Here is an 18,520-nt window from a genome sequence, read left to right on the forward strand (position 1 = left end):
ACTTTTTGCTTTAAATACATATTTTTAGATATTACATGTATGTTTAAAATAATTGTGGTGCGTATCTCGATATTAATATCATATGGACTGTGATAAAACGTGTTTCCACCAACAGGGATTTGCCATGGTCCCATGTCTGATGGGATTGGGAAAATTAGCACGAATAAATCATACTTGGAATATATTTTCAGGTCACCACCACTGTTAAATTAATTTATTAGAACAGACATAATCTATTGGGAATTTTTATGTAAGAAATTAGGAATTTTTAATACCACTTTCTTTTGGGAAGGGGTCTACATTTCTATGTTCGGACCCACAGATTTCCTGGATAGATCCCTGATTAAGTACATACTTTGGTTAAAATTATAAACAGCCTAAAATATAGCAATGTAGCAATAACATTAGTGCATTAATTGGAACAGATTGCATGTTTTGATTCTGATTATAATTGTAATGCTTTGTAATAATATAATTGGCAATAATCAATACACAGCCTTTTCCTAATTTTCAGTAACAAGAACATGATAACACCCGTACAAGTTCATGTGTATCTCTGTGCAAAAATTGTCGTGTCAGTACATGTACATGCAGCTACGTTTTTCGATTCATGGAAAACATATTTTATTGAGTAAACAACAAACAGATTGGGCACAGGTTTGCCAACTTACTAAGCCTTCTCCTAGCAGCGACATGAAGGTGTATGTATACATGTTCGAGTTCTCAACCTCTCTAATGATCATCACAATCATAAGAACCGTAATAGTATAATACTTGGCTATTTCATTAGACAGTAATACTTATAAAGTAGTATTTTTGCTTTTAATTGTAAACTAACTAGATATGAATTGCAGTTATCATTAGCCTCTTTTCGGGGATTGTTTGTGACAAAAGAAAAACAGTTTAGCTGTATGTAATAATGTACTTTCATATGTATTAATCGAATGCTGTGTAAATTGTCAGTTCATAACCTTTCATAAAATAAGTATGTAATTACTAACAGAGATTAATCAAGAACCAAAGTACATTTTTCTATGATTTAGCATACATTTGTACTTATGATGTAGATGGTGTTCATATTTGTATATTAAGATTTAAATATATGAATATTGATTTTAACACACATTTATTTAAAACTGCATGTGTCATTTACAAAGTTGACATTTAAATGTTTAACTAGGGACATAACATATAAATCATAATAATATTGACATAGGCCTGTGTTGAGCTGTGCATGTAAATATATACATAAGTAGATAACTGTTATAAAATATTTTTATATTCAGCCAAGACCTGTGAGCCATCTTTTCAACATAAAAAGCGCGTGGATGGGCCCCCGGTTTCCTACTCCCTTGATTTCTACTGTAGCGGAGCCGGGGAAGACGAATATGCTCTTCTCGGACAGCAGGATAAATTTGCTCCCAATGTTCAGTATCGGCCTCGTCGCAGTGCCACCAATTTCAAAAACCTGCAGCAACGCGAGGCTTCCCCTCCAAAACAACAGAAGTTGGAGAAAAGATGTCACACGGTACAGTAGAATTTTGTGATAGTATGAGTAAATTTTAGTGGTACAGTAGCGAGGGCCTGTTTTAAAAACCTGCAAGGCTTGCCGTCCAAAACAACGGAAGTTGGCGAAAACATGTTACATGGTACAGTAGAATTTAGTGATATTCTGATTAACTCTTAGTAGTAGAGCATCGAGGATCAACTTTAAAAACCTGCAACCTTGATCTCTGCAGTACAGAGTTATTGCCCTTCTAGATCCATGGTTTTTGGTGCAATGTTGATACACAAAGAATGATATAATACTTGTAAGTATATAATTAATATTATTTTGCTCAACAAAAGGTGTTTAATTAGTTTTAATGTTGAACAAAAATTATACTTCCAACCTGCTTGGCATAAGGTAACAGATTTAGTACCCTAAAGCACGTTTTATGCAAACTGATGATCAGTCATCTCACAATTGTATCCAGTTCCCAACACAAGTATACACTGTAATTCTATGTAACAATAGCTTTCATTTGTTGTTTTCTTTGGACTAGTTTTTAAGATCACAAAATTACTAATGAATTATGTACAGTCATTACCTTTTGTAACCATATTGATTTATTGGGTTTTATGTTTAGAAAATGATTTGAAAATATGACATAATTGTTTTGTTTTATTAACTGAATAGATTCACACCCCATACCACTACCCTAAAAGGTAACTATATAGTAATAACAAATACAGCTGTGCCCACTTGTTTGGGCATGGTAGGAACGTTTGTTGTTAAACTTTTAAAAAACCCATTGAAAACAGATTGTGTTATTTACTTTTGTTTTTTGTGTATCTTACATGAATTAGTTTTTGTTTGATTTTTCTTTGTCTCTCTTTTTTTTTTTAATAGAAAGAAAATAAGCATAAGCCTGCACCCGTTGTTGATACATTGAAATTCACAGAACTCGATAAACCGAAGAAGTCCTCCAAGAAAACAAAGAAAGCATCCAATGTATCCGTCCAGAAGAATTCCGAGGATTCGGAACAGCTGGTGACACCTCTTGCACCGAGGAAACCTAAAAACATGCAGGCTCCGGAACTAAAAGCTGCCCTGAAGGACAAGAACCTGAGCGATGTCCTGGGCGAGAAGCTTGCCAAGACAAAGGACAACAACATGAATGCGTTCGTTCAGACTGACATGGCTAAAGGTGTCGCTCAGTCGGCCCAAGAGGCTCCAGTAAGTGCTGCTCCAGGCCCTATTTTTATTTTTTATCACACTGACCTCTTTCCTTTTTACTCCTTTTGAATTCGATATCATTTCTTCCCAATCTGGTAACTCCTCCTATCTTTCAACTTCTTTCGCTGTCTACCTCCACATCCCAGTCCTTCCACATCAACTTTTAGCTGTGGGCTTAGTCTGACCACTTCAGAGAGTGTTCAGTAGTTACTTCTGGCACTGTTAAGAGGCAGTTGTAACTACCAACTATGCTCCCCTACTACCGGTGGTCGTTAGTTAGTGCCGTGGGTCAGACCAGCTTTATTAGCGGCAGAGGATGAGGATGCCAGGTGGGTGCCGGGAAGTACACAGAGACTGCACCCGTGGAGGAAGTTGAGACAGGCGATGGTGTGGACAGCTCAGAAAACAGAGTTGGGTCGAAACATTGAAATCGTGGGAGAAATTGGAAAGGTTTTTTTATTGAGATAATGAGAATGGTAGGCAGAGGGTGATAGATGAGAAAGATGAATGAATGAATGTGTGAGCCAGCTTTGACGGGATCTGCTCCAGGCCCTTTGATTTCATGGTAACGATCGTTTCCAGTAACGTGTCAGATGTCCGATACCAATGAATACATTCAAGATGTTTCGAAAAGTCAGTAACCAATTTATTATTTAACTATTTCACACTTCTTCACAAAGAAGATTTTAATCATTAAAGGGGCACTTAGACTACCATAAGGTTGCTTTGTCAAACAGCAGTAAAGTTTACGGTGCCAGCTGTAAGTCACTACAATTAACCTTAGCTATGATTCTTTCGTGAAACTGGGTCCAGTACTATTAACCGACCTCTGATGGTTGCTGTATCATTGTGTTTTCTTAAAAGTGCATGTATGTCTTGGTTACCCTGTTGGGTAGCAGTATTTGAGGGTTCCTCATTTGAACTCAAGGATCTGTAAATATGAGTTACTTAACAAGCTGTTAAACCCTAATGTTAAATAGTTTTACTCTTCATAACTACATAATGCAGAGACACAGACATTTTTCGATATGTGATTCCATAATTTCTGTTTATCTCAATGACCATGATCACCTGAGTCTACTAATTTTAAGAGAAATTTTAGGTTCTTTTCACTTTCGTTTATTTTGTTGTGATAAATGTTTTTTAAACTAATAATCTGACTTACTGAGTGCTCATCTGATGTGTCAACAAGACCTTGATTTCACGTTTTGCAGGCCGAGTACGCCATGAAATACAAGGCGGGTATTGTACCTCCTCGACCTGGCAAGAAGATGACGGAGTACCAGCGCGAGTTCGAGTGGAAGAACGGTATCAAGTCGTCCCCTCTTCTGGCAGCTCAAGATGTATGGGAGTTATGAAACATTTTTATTTATGCTCTTTGAGTGGTGATGATAAACTTTACTACGGCTTACTTTATTCTGCTAATTATAACATGTAATTTAATCACGCATACATAAGTTATACAAGTAGTAGGCTTAGTGAAAGTCCATCGAGCTGTTAGTAGTCACCCTGGGTGTGAACAGGTAGCGGCTTTAATTCGATGGCATAATCACTCTACCACCATGTCCAATACAAAAACGTAAAGTGTAAACTGTAGCGACCTAAAGTTATAAAAGTGTGAGACATATTTTGCTGAATTCTACTAGTAGGTTAATAGCTGTTTTCCATATGCTGCATGCAGTTTTTTGCTTTTTACTTTTTTATTGCATAACTCATGTTTCTATGCACTACTGAATCTATTCAAATTAAACTTGTTCGTTCTATAATTGATTTGTGAATATTACTATTATGACAGTTCCAACCTGCCTTAAATACTCATGATCTCAAGATATTGTGGTCTGTTTACTTCTTAGGAATGTTTTGGTTTTTTGGGGGGTTTTTACATTTTTTTGGTATTGCTGACATTTGATACATGTGGTTTATTTTAACATTTCAGATGTTGTACAAAGACCAAGTAGGACCTGGGAACGTTGCCAGTCTTCCAAAGACTACAGAGTATACAGCTCAGTTCAAACCGTGGATGTCTATCAGCGTGGACGCACCCAAGTCACAGCCGGTGTCTGGAGATCAACAGAAAAGAAAAACAAAGGTACAATTAAACCTGTTCAAGTGGTCAGCTATATCAAGTGAGGGGTCATCTTCATATCGTAAATATACTACAACTGTTGTATTTCAGTCTTTGCCATGAAAAAAAACAAAAAAATCATATTTCTCATTTCAGCCAGTGTACTATGACTGGTATATCAAACACCATGGTATGGGCTGTCCTGCTTGTAGAATGGTTCATGTAAAAGATCCCTTGCTACTAATGGAAAAATGTAGCGTTTTTCTTCTCTCTAAGACTATATGTCAAAATTATCAAACGTTTGACATCCAATAGGAGATGATTAATAAATAAATGTGCTCCAGTGGTGTCATTAAACAAAACAAACTTTTTTTTATAAATGTCAAGGTAAGCTCAATTATAACCTTTCCTAAAATGGTGTTATAGTGAGCAGTGATGTGAAGTTTTAAATGAGATTTATTAAACATTTTATTGCAAAGTGAACGATTTGTTGCTCTCCAAAAACTTGTCATGCCAAAGAGGTATACAAGTGATCCTCTCCTAAGCTAGTGAAGACTGTGCAGCCATCAGATCTTGTAAAAATATAGTACTAAATAACATGCATAGTAAAAATTGTCCTGTATGAAATAGCCTCTTTTTAAAACTTTATTTAGTGTTTTTCCACCATGGCATAAATATTTTATTATAATGATTTTTGAATGTCTTGTAAGTTTCTTCCTTAAATGTATATCTGACATAGATACACACCATATGGTGTTCTTTTGTCAGATTTACGACATCAGTGTTTTTGGCATATTCTTTTGATTCAGTATTGATGTTTCATTATTTAATTTCAGGTTAAAAGAAGCAAAAGTGTTGGAGGTGAGTGTATGTTAAAATATTTATATATTAAGTATCCTTTCGTGGGTTTCAAGAACTCTTAATGTAGTTCTGCACACTGATGTGATTATTCTTGTGTCACTGAATGGTGCAGGTGGCACGTAACATTAGCTTTGTCTTCACCTAAAGTGCAATGCTCTCGATGGATCAGTTGGGTTTCTTCCTATCCCAACTAGTGACCCACAATTGGTACATAAAATGTCATGGTATGTTCTGTTCATATGTCTGTGAATAACAAGGTCCCTTGCTGCTATTTAGTAGGTCACGTGTCTTCAGCAGGTGTCCTCTCTCACACCAAGTGTTGAATTAACAAAAATGTGAGACATCAAATGTGGTAGAATCTCACCGAGTCGAACTCGGAAGAATCGAATACACCTCAACGCTTGAACCAAAAACGAAGTCCTGTGTTACACATAGTTGACCGAATGGTTAGGCCGAACTACCTGATGGGTCAAACACTTTCTCGAGCACCAACGTGGTTCAAGCCAACGGGATTCAACTGTAATTTATATCTAGGTTATAATATGCTGAGGTGTCATTAAGCTGACTTCTGATTGGTCCATCTGAATTCCAGCCGATTGTTTTGAAATTTTATTAAATGATTCTGTTCAGTATTTGGTTAATGTAAAGTATTTTAATGAGAGAGAATACACAAGAGACTACTCGTTGTAATAGTTAACGTTTATAACTTCAGCTCAACTATCGCACGCAGTTGCTGACGACAAGCAGTACAACTCGGAACCTGACCAAGAATCTCAACCAGTCCCCAACCCACTGCCGCATCATGGAAAACTCAGGTGAAGATTGTAACATGTTCCAGTGAAGTTGTTGTCATTTTTAGTGTCAGTATTTGACTTGCGTGGTCAATATGTTATTAGAAAACTAGCATTCTGCATTATGTTTATTCTTCAGCTGTGGCAGATTGTGCCTACCAGCAAGATTGTTTATGTTACTACTTGTCTTTGGTTTGTTAGAAATCACAGTCAGCATACAGTTTAGTTGAAACACTAAAAACAGAAGTTCTGTGAATAAAAAGTTATATACAGTAGAATCTTGTTGGGTCAAACTCGGAGGGGTCGAATATACCACAATGCTCGAACCAAAAACGAAGTCCCTAGTTACACTTACACGATGTTGACCGAATGGCTAGGTCGAACTACCTGATGGATCAAACACTTTCTCGAGCACCAACAGGATTCAACTGTATATTAATGTATAGTGATTTTTATATTGCAAAATTATTCCTGTTTGGGGAGGGTTTTTTGGGGTGTTATTTTAAAGGTAATTTATTAGATTTTGTGTTGTTGTTTTAATAGGAAAGTGACCACGGAATACAGGTCTAATTTTAAATCTCCACTGAAGTGCACTTACAGCAAAGGGGCTTGGAAAGGAGCAGATCCTCCACAGCTCTTCCCACAGAAGGTAATAACTGAATCGTTACTTAGTTTCTACAGACCGTCAAGAAATATTCTAATCTTCCAGGTTGACTGAAGAGGGCCATCTAAGATTTATGAGTTACAGGAAGATAGCAAATTTGTCTGCCTGGCATAATGTTAAAAAGTGTTTTTCTCAGCTGATTGAACCCAAATCCATCAGTCGTCAGTTAAAGATACTTTAATTTAAACCCAAAAAATTCTGCTAGTTAAATTAAATTATTTATAGTCCATCGCATAAGAAGAAAATTAAAAGTGTTTTGGAAATAACAAAAAAATAAAAAATTGTTTGTGATTTAGAAAACAATCTGTTCAGAAGTAAATAACTTCTTATAAATTCTGTAGTATGGAAAAAGGTGATCCCTGTGGGAAGGACTATAGTTACTATAGTAATTTTGTATGGGTGTATAGTTTAACATATATAATGCTTACATTTCAGCATTCTGTGTCTCTAATAATATAACTCTTACGTTGGCAGAATGAAAACGTAACGGACAGTAACAATAATCAGGATCGCAAGGTGTCGAGCTGGTTCACGGAGGTGCTCGAGCTGCGTGAGAAGGCTGCTGAGTACAAGAAGCGAGCCCAGGGCACGCACTTCTCCCGGGAACACCTCGTCCAGCTCCTCGCCAAACAGACCAACTGCTGGGACGACCCACCCACCCACCGCACCTCCAGCACACTGTCAGCCCTGTCGCTAGACTCTGGGCCAGGATCCATTGAACAGCGGTAGGTGGTCACTCTGATTTTTCTCTCTTAAGAATTTATGAGCTCTTCAGAGATTTTCTTTAAGATCCATATTTTTGTTCCACTCTAAACCTGTTCTTTTTTTTCTTTGTTCTTTGAGGAAAGGTTCACTGGAACTTCCTGTTTGTTAAAACCCTGCAAAATTCCAGAATGGATTACATGACAGGGGGAGAGCAGAAGACAATGTTTTTGTACACCCACCACCCCCAAAATAAAATGTTACTTAAACTTAGTTCACATAGAGAAAAAAATTGTAGAGAATCCACCAGATATTAGTGTTGTGACTCGGTTGGAATTTCATCATCGATCATCGGTTGTAATCGGTGTGCACCCACTGATCAACTTTCAGTTACACAATAGGTTAAAATTATACGAACATAAGAAGGATTTAACTTACAAGCACCCTGCACCTCGGGATAGATTGTACAAATTGCTAATTTTACCTTTAGTTACTATTAATTTGTTTTTTTATTTCTATACACATGAAAACAACACCATCCCCAACATATTTACACCAGTTTCGTAATGAAAACTGGAGGAATCATTACAGACCACCCAACCGATTATGGATTTTGATAATGGATCATCAATCGGTAGCCAATCAATTTATGATTATAATCAATCACTGGAACATCACTCTCGGACATAAAATAATAAGGTGATCGATTCTGGAATGGCTGTAATATAATTTTGTCACATTTTTATAAGCAACACCTTTTTAGAAATATGTTTGCATGTTAATTCAGTAAATAATATTTACTGATTCAACATTAACAGATACGGTAAGTAGTTGTTTTATTAATTTTAAACAATAAAGAAAACAGCTGAAATTATGTAATTTTTTAAGGTTTGTTAAAAGTAGTGCAAAATTGAGGTGCATGCGCTTAAGAACATGGGTTTTTAAGTCATAGGATATCATTTCGATTATTCCATGCTTATACAGTGAAACCCCTCTAAACTGGACATCCATGGGACCAAGACTTTTGTCGGTTTTCATAGGTGTCCGGTTTTCAGGGGTTTGCCTTGATATAAAGCTACTGTTGTATTCTGTCTGGTGTTTCCGCTGGTATCCTATTCATGTTTGGCTTTGTATATATACTGAAGTTGTATCCAACAGATAATAATATATACTTTTAAAAACTTTGAATGATTTTAAGTTTTTCATCGAGTGGTACTTCAATAGGGTGACGTATAGCTGGTCATTCCTTGTTGAAAATTGATGTCGGTGAAGCGCTACTGACATCTTTTCGACACCATAAAAGCAAACATCTACTCTGTATTTTGCTAAATAAACAATTTTAAAACATATTCAAATTTAAACAATAGAAAGACAGTGGATTAAATTCATTGTTCTGTCGATCCTTAAAGCAAACTTTAAAGTTTAACATATTTAAGAATATCTAGACTGCCACTTGACCTTTAATTTCTTAATTGTTATTTGCCAACTGTACCCAGTCATATGTGACAGTGATTATGCATCTAATGGCAAACCTGAGCACTAGCTATGTTCGCAGTCAGGTAATACAGCCAAAAACAGTGAACATATAATAAACAAAATAATTAATGATTGACAGCAGTTTTCAGAGGTACAAATTGCACTAAATAAAGTGTTTGGGACTGAATTATTTGTCCGGTATTCAGTTTAGAGAGGTTTCTAGTTTAGAGAGGTAAATTTTAGTGTTAAAAGATGCATAAATCACGGGACCATGAAAAATGTCTGGTTTGGAGAGAATTCTGGTTTAGAGAAAGGTTTCACTGTATAACAAAAAATATTTACAGATTTGAATTATAGTTTTATAAAATGTTCTGCCATTCAGGAATATGTAATTCTAAATCTCTCACATTTATTTGTTTTTAGGATGAAGAAGAAAGGAAAGTTAAAAAATACAAAAGTGGTGGAAGATTTTGACTCCTGTAAGGCCACTATGGCAGATTCAGTAACTGAGCTAGATGACGAAAGTTCTGTCCGTCGAATATCTTCGTGGGAGGAGAGGTAAATACCACGACATGGTGTTTTGGTTAGATGAGGAACCATTAGGGGTCGTTCACAATTAACAGTGTTTTCATGAAAATACAAACTATGCTAGGGATGAAGGGAGTTAATTCCAGCATATGCTTTTAAAAAGAAAAGGAAATGTTGGTAAAAATATTCCTTATAAAATTATCATTTTTAGGAGAGTACTGTTTGTACACTAGTGAAAATGGTAATTGTGAATAGCTCTTGACAAAAAATAAATATAATAGTACTAGATATTTTAAATTTTAGCTGTCATTTTATGAGTGTTTCTTAAAAAAAAAAAATTTAAGAATTGATTATTCAAAGGTTGAGTAATAATTGATTTTAACATATAGTGTTACCGTATTATAGCTGATTCGGTAATTTCCTAGGGCGGGAAAGAAGGAGAAGTTAACCGAGACAAAACAAGTCGATAATGTTGACTCTGATAAGTTCTCGGTTGCCGACTCGGTCTCTCAGGGGGAGCCTGATGAAGTCTGCCTCGATGAAAACACAGCCGGTGAAGGGAGGTAAGTTGTCTGATGATGAAGGATGATGTCACCAGCTTCGGTGGTGTGGTGTGTTAAGTCACTGATTTCATGATTGGTAGGTCGTGGGTTTAACGGCTCGTTGATGAGGTGTAAAGCCGCCACCACACCAGTTATCATGCCACATACAGCACAAATTGAAGTTTAGAGTAAAATTCGGTGTCCGTAAAATTCTGTGATATTTGTATTTGTATTTTTGCACAGTTCTTTACACTGTTTTTGTTTAAACCTTGAATTTTTATATTGATGTTGATCATCACTTTATTTATTTGCATTACCATAGTTTGACACCCAATAGCCGATGTATTTTTCGTGCTGGGGTGTCGTTAAACATTCATTCATTCATTCATTCCATTCCCCATGCCATTACTTTGTGTAGCACCTTAATTAATATATAGTATGGTTTAGAAAATAGGTGTTCAATAAAATAAACGAAAATTAATGTGAAATACTGGCCTACATTCAGCCGGCCGTTTTTTTATTAATAATTTGCAAACTAGTTTGACTGGTTTCCGAAGTGGTCTTTTCGTTTTGTTACCAGCAAACGTCTGGATGAACGTACTATTGCAATGGCTTTTCAAATCGTTCTTTGATGATTTCAAGGAGATGGACCTCTGTAGTATAAAAATAACACATTGGTTTGAAGTTGCTTATTTTTATGACTAAATGATAACATCTGTGCATGTTTTTTCACAGAACAATATTTCTGACATAAAAATTACATTTAAATGCTTGAAAAAGTTAATGGTAGTGTGCATCTACTATGTTCTCTGTCACAAAGTTGACAATATTAACCTGTGTCCTGGTTAGAGAGCCCAGGTTGCCAGGATATGTGCCCATGACAGTGTGCTTGAATTTTCATGTGGCTATGAGCATGGAAATTAGCTTAAAATGAAATGAAAATGCCAGATGTCAGTTGCTAAGGGATAAACACATGTACATGTATAAATGTGTCTGATGGAACATGGTGTAGTAGCTTGTCTTGGAGTCATAAGATAGTAAGATCCAATATTAAATGTACCTTGGTGAAGCTGTATGGGGTTGGGCGGGATAGCCCAGTGGTAAAGCGTTTGCTCGATGCGCGGTTGGTCTGGGATCGATCCCCATCGGTGGGCCCACTGGGCTATTTCTCCTTCCAGCCAGTGCACCACGACTGGTATATGAAAGGCTGTGGTATGTTCTACCCTGTCTTGTGGATGGTGCATATAAAAGATCCCTTGCTGCTGATCGAAAAGAATAGCCCATGAAGTGGCGACAGCTGGTTTCCTCTCTCAATCTGTGTGGTCCATAACCATATGTCTGACACCATATAACCGTAAATAAAATGTGTTGAGTGCATCGTTAAATAAAACATTTCTTTCTGTATGGGGTTGAGCAAAATGCTTAAATTTGCCAAAGTACCATTTAATAGATACTGAGTGGTTGGAACCTATATGTTTAATACCAGCTGGAGGGAGGGAAATCTCAGTAAATGATATAAAATCCTACTCTAAATCTACTCTTCAGTAACAATTTTATCTATAGGCATTTTCTACTTCAATTATTGTTAATAAAACCATTTCCCAATTAAGTCGGTGCTCTCTGACATAAAGATTTCAGATGTAATTGTTTTTCTTTCTTGTTTTTTTTTTTTTTCAGATTAAATCGCTGTAGCTTCTCTGTAGCACTTTATTAATCTGTTGCAGGACATTAAAAACAATTCCTTCAAACCTCCTTATTTTTAATTTTGGTACATTTTTTTTTCTGTAATAATTTTTATTGTTTTGATAGATGAAATTTAAATTTTTCTGTATTTATCACACATCTTTATAAAAAAGTGAAATGTCATAAAACCTTCATCATACAATTAGTTAATGTACATATCTACCCGCAATCACATATTATAACTTTATTATTGCTGTACATTGTAAGACAATGATTCAAGGCTCCCCAACCTTGACATTGCCAATGATCTGGGTAATTAAGGTTCAAATAAAACAAAACAAAAACATAAAGAATTCTGTATTTTCCGGGGGGTGGGGGGGGGAGGGAGGGGGCTTTTTGTTCAAAATGTTCTATATTCTCCATCGAAAACTTACGATATGGTTTCAGCTGATACTGTGCACAAATTCTGAATGAGGATCACAATTTTAGACCACTGTGCAACCCTAACCATACGTCTAATCTTAGTACCTAATCCAAAATTTCCAGATTGTTTTTTCTTAGCTTGATAACTGGTTTAACATGTCCATATACCACTAGGGTTTCGAACACACCTATCCCGAGTCCGGCCTCCGATAGGATCGGGGGTCTGACTTGGAATAGGGATAACCTAATAAATATGGTCAATTTTGAAATTTTGAATGTTAACACCAAAAGTATAAAAAAGGGGAAAATTGGGGTTAATAAATTTCGACTGTGCCCTTAAAGAGAAATATTAACATTCCTAACCTATATAAATTATTAATATAATATAATTTAGGCACAAATTTAGATGGGCTGGTCAAAAATTAATAATAATTATTGAACAGTATTCATTAAGCCCATGGGAGGTTATTGTTTTTTTCTAATGCACATCTATCTCTGCATCAGATCTCTTTTTTTAAATTCTTTTTACATAAATTTGTCAATAACATTTATGTTTTCATTGTTTCCAGTGCTGCCGACATACTAGAACGAGAAAACGACGATGATGCCAGTACCATTACACCCGATGAGTACCTCGGACGGCTGCCCACACCACAGCTGAGAAGTGTCAACAAACCTTTTAAGAAAGTCCGACATCATCTTGCCCGTACAACTCCTGCTGTCGGAGGAGCCATTTTGACCTCACCACCTCCACAGAAGGCTGTATCAGCATGGTCAGGTATGTGTTGTGGCTGAAAAATAATAATAAAATAATAGTCAGGAAAAATACTAATAAATAGAGGCTATTACCAGAGAGTTTTTCGGTATCATCAGTATCATATATTAGGAATAAAAATTGTATTATGCGAGCATAATACCATATTTTTATTCCTAATATATGATATTGACAATACCGAAATACATGAGGGAATAATCTCTTTATCATATAAGTTCAAGCTTAATACAGCGTGTTTTTGTAAACTGTACACGCAACTTTAATTCCAGTCCGCCATTACTAGATATTCAAATGACGTAAGAATATGTGGCGCGGTGTATTTTTGAATGGAAATGAAGTCAGACTCGAATGACGTCATTTTGGATGTCCTTACATCAAAATAAAGTTATGCCTAACGTTTTTTGTTTTCTGAACGCTGGACAGCTTTCAGTGTCAAATTGCCATTGAAATGTTTTTATTTGATGACTGAATGCATACGTCAATCATGGAGTGTCACCCAAGTACGTTTGCTTAAATGTCAATAAACCTAGTGCCGAGACCTCCACTAATTTACATCTAATTTGCAAAGTTATCAAATTCTTAAAGTATGTGATCTGAAAAATATCACATACTTTGATTGCACTGAAAATGTAAGATATTATATGATAAAATAACAGTTACGTAGACATCTAGCTATGTTACCTGCTAAGTACAGTAAATAATAGCCATTTGCCCCTTCCCCCCTCCCAAAAAGGTACCTGCTAATTACAAATAAATACTGCCCTGTTACAAAGGGAGGGAGGAATATGTTCCAATTTTATGCCCTATTTTGTCAGGGCTGACCTGTTTGTCATTTGTCTGTAAATAACACTGGACTTAAATTTTTTTTATATTTATGGTTTTATTCATTTACATTGTAAAATTGCAGGTTTCGGTGTTTTTGAATTTCATTAAGCTGTTTAATGTTGGTGAGATATTTAATTCTGCAGAATTCTTATTTTTCTTTTTAAGTAAAGAGAAGTGATTATTTTGAATCTCCACGGGTACAAATTATTTCTCTTGTTTTCAGCTGACAGCGATGACAGTGAAGAGTGCCGAAAAGTTGGACGGGTAAATATTGTTAATTGTACTGATTAACTGTTACAAACAGATCACTATTATGCATGTTTTATTTTAATATGGTTCAAGTATAGTATACCCTCGATTTATTGGCCCCCCCCCCCCCATTTAATGCCAACCTCGCCTACCACCAACTTGTTTTCAAGTACTGTTTGTATGTCTGTTTAATTCCCTTGATTTACTGCCACCCTTGCCATCCGACAAAGTCCTTTTTGAACCGATCATAGTGCTTTAATTAACCTGTTGATTGGTGAAAATATACCACTGATGACCACTGGTGGCATACAGTAAATGTGCTTTGTGTTATTGAGTGGCAATTAGTGACCATTGCTGCTTTGGGTAGCCGTGGTATTCATGCCATAATTAGCACTTGCGGTACAGGAACAGTATGTATATATTGCATTGATTCAGACTTGTTTTTGAGGCCTGTGTTGTTCCACTCCCATCAAACCTTAATCTTAAGGTGCCCTTACATAGAGTTCTAACAAATGAAGCATCCACCTTTTTCAAACTTTGCCATTTTAGTTTACCATATCAGTTTTGCAATGGTAAAAACAACTTTGTTATGTACAACCCATTATCTTGTGGAATTTGATTTTCCCCTCCTTATATTGAAACTGCTATAATTTATCACACTCTTCAAGGTTTTTCAGAAATGAAAGTCTGTTGAATCCATAGCTACATGGGGAGCAGTGGTCTACCGTTATAAAATAATATACATATATCTATGATGCTTTAATTGCTTTTGTTATAAAGTATGCTAGTAAACCCATTGGAATTTTAGCAGTGTATCTTTCACTGACAAGTTGTCTTCATCATTTCTTGGGTGGGACGTAGCCCAATGGTAAAACACTCAATTGATGTGTGGTCGGTTTAGGATTGATCCCCGTCGGTGGCCCCACTGGGCTACTTCTCGTTCCAGCCAGATAACTGGTATAACAAAGGTTGTGGTATGTACTGTTCTGTCTGTGGGATGGTGCATGTAAAATATCCCTTGCTGCTAATCGGAAAGAGTAGCCCATGACGTGGCGACAGCAGGTTTCCTCTCTCTATATCTGTGTGGACCATAACCATATGTCTGACGCCATATAACCGTAAATAAAATGTGTTGAGTGCATTGTTAAATAAAACATTTTCCTTTTTTCATCATTTCTTCTTTACAATTCTTACAGTAATCTGTTATTTTATTAACTAAGGCACTTTATTCTTAAGATCTCATATAATTTTGAATATCAATAAATTCTAAATCATTTATAAAGCTAAACTCTTTTTCTAACATTTTTAAAAGTTAAAAGTTTGTTTTTTATTTAACGACGCCACTAGAGCACATTGATTTTTAATCTTATCATCGGCTATTGGACGTCAAACATATGGTCATTCTGACACTGTTTTTTTAGAGGAAACCCGCTGTCACCACATAGGCTACTCTTTTACGACAGGCAGCAAGGGATCTTTTATTTGCGCTTCCCACAGGCAGGATAGCACAAACCATGGCTTTTGTTGAACCAGTTATGGATCACTGGTTGGTGCAAGTGGTTTACACCTACCCATTGAGCCTTGCGGAGCACTCACTCAGAGTTTGGAGTCGGTATCTGGATTAAAAATCCCATGCCTTGACTGGGATCCGAACCCAGTACCTACCAGCCTGTAGACCGATGGCCTAACCACGACGCCACCGAGGCCGATCTGTAACATTTTTAAGTCACTTTAATAAAAGTAATTATAATAAACAATAATAAAATATAAAATAAAATAATCAAACGTCAGAGGTAAAGTTTATGCATTACAATGTTTTCGTTCACCAGGCGTACCAGTTGAGAAAGCTGAATCCGTCACCAACGTGTGGAATGCCATCGAGAGATACTCACTGCCTCAGAGATGATTTCGCAATGTCAGATAGGCCCCTCAGAACACATTATGTACACAGTCCGGTGAAGGACTTGTCCGAAGAAAGTGGCAGCGGTAAGACAGCTCTTAGCCCATGTGGCATCATGTGTACAATTGATAGAACGTTATACTGGTGAAGGACTTGTCTGAAGAAAGTGACAGTGGTAAGACAGCTTTTAACCCATGTGGCATCATGTGTACAATTGATAGAACCTTATACCTGCACTCATGCTTTAAATTATGGTCCATTAAAATCAGTTTTTGTTTTGATGAATCTATAAACATTTTGATTTCTTTTCATATTGTAAGCTGATAATTGGGGGCAAAAACAACAACATGAGTTAAGCATGTAATCAGAGTTAGTGTATCAATGGAAAATTATAATAATTTTATTGGCTTTTGGGACATTTGGACCAGACCATTGGAATAGGAGGTGGGGAAAAGGATATGCCATAAAGTTTTTAGGTTCCTGTACCTGTCAAACATACATGTAGTCTTATACAGGGAAACACATTTCTTCTTTAGGTAATTTGTGTATTTCAGATTACAAAGATTTAGCTGATCTTCGAGTAAATTAGGCAAATTAAACTGCTTTTTGTATGATTTGAACGTAAATGTTTCTGCTGGTTAACTAGCGGCCCCAGAATTAACCATAGGTTTAGTAGCGGTTTATGCTGTTACTTATTACAGTATTCTGTGTATCTGTTCTAGTTTTTATGCAAATCAAGCTGTGCCAGTATTTCAAGTCACTGTGAATTCTTTGATGTATATTTTTCATGTTTGGTCTGATGGATATTTGTGCAGTATATAACTGGATGCTTTAATATGTTGTAGACTTTTGTGTTGGCAAATGTTTGTTGTTGTTGAGGGCAGGACATAGCCCAGTGGTAAAGCGCTTGCTCGATACACGGTCGGTCTGGGATCGATTCCTGTCAGTGGGCCCATTGGACTATTTCTCATTTCAGCCAGTGCACCACAGCTGGTGTATCAAAGGCTGTCGTATGTACTACTCTGTCTGTGGGATGGTGCATATAAAAGATCCCTTGCTGCTAATCGAAAAGAGTAAGCCCATGAATTGGCGACAGCAGGTTTCCTCTCTCAATATCTGTGTGGTCCTTAACCATTTGTCTGATGCCATATAACCGTAAATAAAATGTGTTGAGTGTGTCGTTAAATAAAACATTTCTTTCTTTTTTTTCTTTTTTTGTTGTTGTTTATTTGAGTACTAAGAGAACAGCTTTGATTTTTTCAAGACCTAGATTTTAGTTTCTGATAAATGTTTTGAAATATATTTGCATTATTTCATTCTTTTGTCAACAAAAAAAATAAAGACATTGTTATATTTACATTAATTCCAGAGGAGGAAACTCGCCATTCCCGGAAGAAAGTCCGAGATAAGCCTCATTTTATTCCTGGAACTATCAAAGAACAAATGGGTGAAACCTACAACAGACCGAACTTCCTTGACCAAGGTAACTAATCAGTTATAATTATTCAATATTGCTGTTCTGGGGGGGGGGGGATCAAGTAGCCAGATCAAGATGTTGCTCGGTGGCAAAGCATTTGAGTGAGGTGTATAGGGTTATAGGTTCAATTTCCTTTGGTGGACCCATTGTTTAATTGGGTTTTCCCTATCCCTACCAGTGCTCTGTGACTTGTATATCAAAGGATGTGGTATGTGCTATCCTGTCTGTGGGAAAATACATATAAAAGATCCCTTGCTGATAATCAAAAAATGTAGTGGGTTTTGTCTATAAAACTATATGTTACATTGATCAGATGTTTGATAGCCAATAGGCAATGATTAATAAATGTGTTCTGATGGTGTCATTAATTAAAATAAACTTTTTCCCTGGCCCTAATCCTAACCCATTGGTCCTTCCATGAGTTTTCATTATATTTATTCAGTAAAGTTGAAGCACAAGTATTTTTGATGGCTAGATTTTGTACATTTTGCGTCCTGAGAATAACATGGTTCTCATTGACAATTGGGTCAAAAAAGGAGTCGATGTATCAAACTGAAAATTTTACCATAAATACACAACATAATAAACTTCATTATTCTGTATTTGTTACTTTTTCTGCTCTTCAACTTCAAAAAGTTAGATGTTTTATTTTTAATTACAGTATGATTTGAACATGGTTCTGTCATTTTACTACATCATTGAGTGTTGCATTTATTCTCTATTGCATTTATTCTCTATTGTATAACAAAATAATTTTAAAATTCCAAGTATATGAGTACAGTGCATTAATCTAAAAAAATAAGTTGATTAGAACCCTATAACTCGTAAGTCGTGATTTGT

The 18,520-nt window shown here is 36.1% G+C and overlaps 1 protein-coding gene across 3 annotated transcripts in view; it reads left to right on the forward strand.

Moving 5' to 3' along the window:
• Nucleotides 1-18,520, forward strand: part of LOC121368071 (nuclear protein MDM1-like) — a 32,348-nt gene that overhangs the window by 9,096 nt on the left and 4,732 nt on the right. For 2 of the 3 annotated variants that reach the window (XM_041492600.1, XM_041492601.1), the window contains 14 exons: nucleotides 1,287-1,528; nucleotides 2,393-2,719; nucleotides 3,934-4,062; nucleotides 4,656-4,808; nucleotides 5,621-5,645; nucleotides 6,358-6,460; nucleotides 6,980-7,085; nucleotides 7,575-7,825; nucleotides 9,702-9,836; nucleotides 10,232-10,369; nucleotides 13,024-13,232; nucleotides 14,278-14,318; nucleotides 16,133-16,289; nucleotides 17,573-17,686. In XM_041492600.1, coding sequence (XP_041348534.1) covers nucleotides 1,287-1,528; nucleotides 2,393-2,719; nucleotides 3,934-4,062; nucleotides 4,656-4,808; nucleotides 5,621-5,645; nucleotides 6,358-6,460; nucleotides 6,980-7,085; nucleotides 7,575-7,825; nucleotides 9,702-9,836; nucleotides 10,232-10,369; nucleotides 13,024-13,232; nucleotides 14,278-14,318; nucleotides 16,133-16,289; nucleotides 17,573-17,686 — 2,130 coding nt within the window. The remainder of the gene's footprint in view (nucleotides 1-1,286; nucleotides 1,529-2,392; nucleotides 2,720-3,933; nucleotides 4,063-4,655; nucleotides 4,809-5,620; nucleotides 5,646-6,357; nucleotides 6,461-6,979; nucleotides 7,086-7,574; nucleotides 7,826-9,701; nucleotides 9,837-10,231; nucleotides 10,370-13,023; nucleotides 13,233-14,277; nucleotides 14,319-16,132; nucleotides 16,290-17,572; nucleotides 17,687-18,520) is intronic. The other variant, XM_041492602.1, reaches the window with a different exon arrangement.

This window comes from Gigantopelta aegis, chromosome 3 (assembly GCF_016097555.1).
Source record: "Gigantopelta aegis isolate Gae_Host chromosome 3, Gae_host_genome, whole genome shotgun sequence".
In the NCBI taxonomy this organism is placed as follows: Eukaryota; Metazoa; Mollusca; class Gastropoda; order Neomphalida; family Peltospiridae; genus Gigantopelta; species Gigantopelta aegis.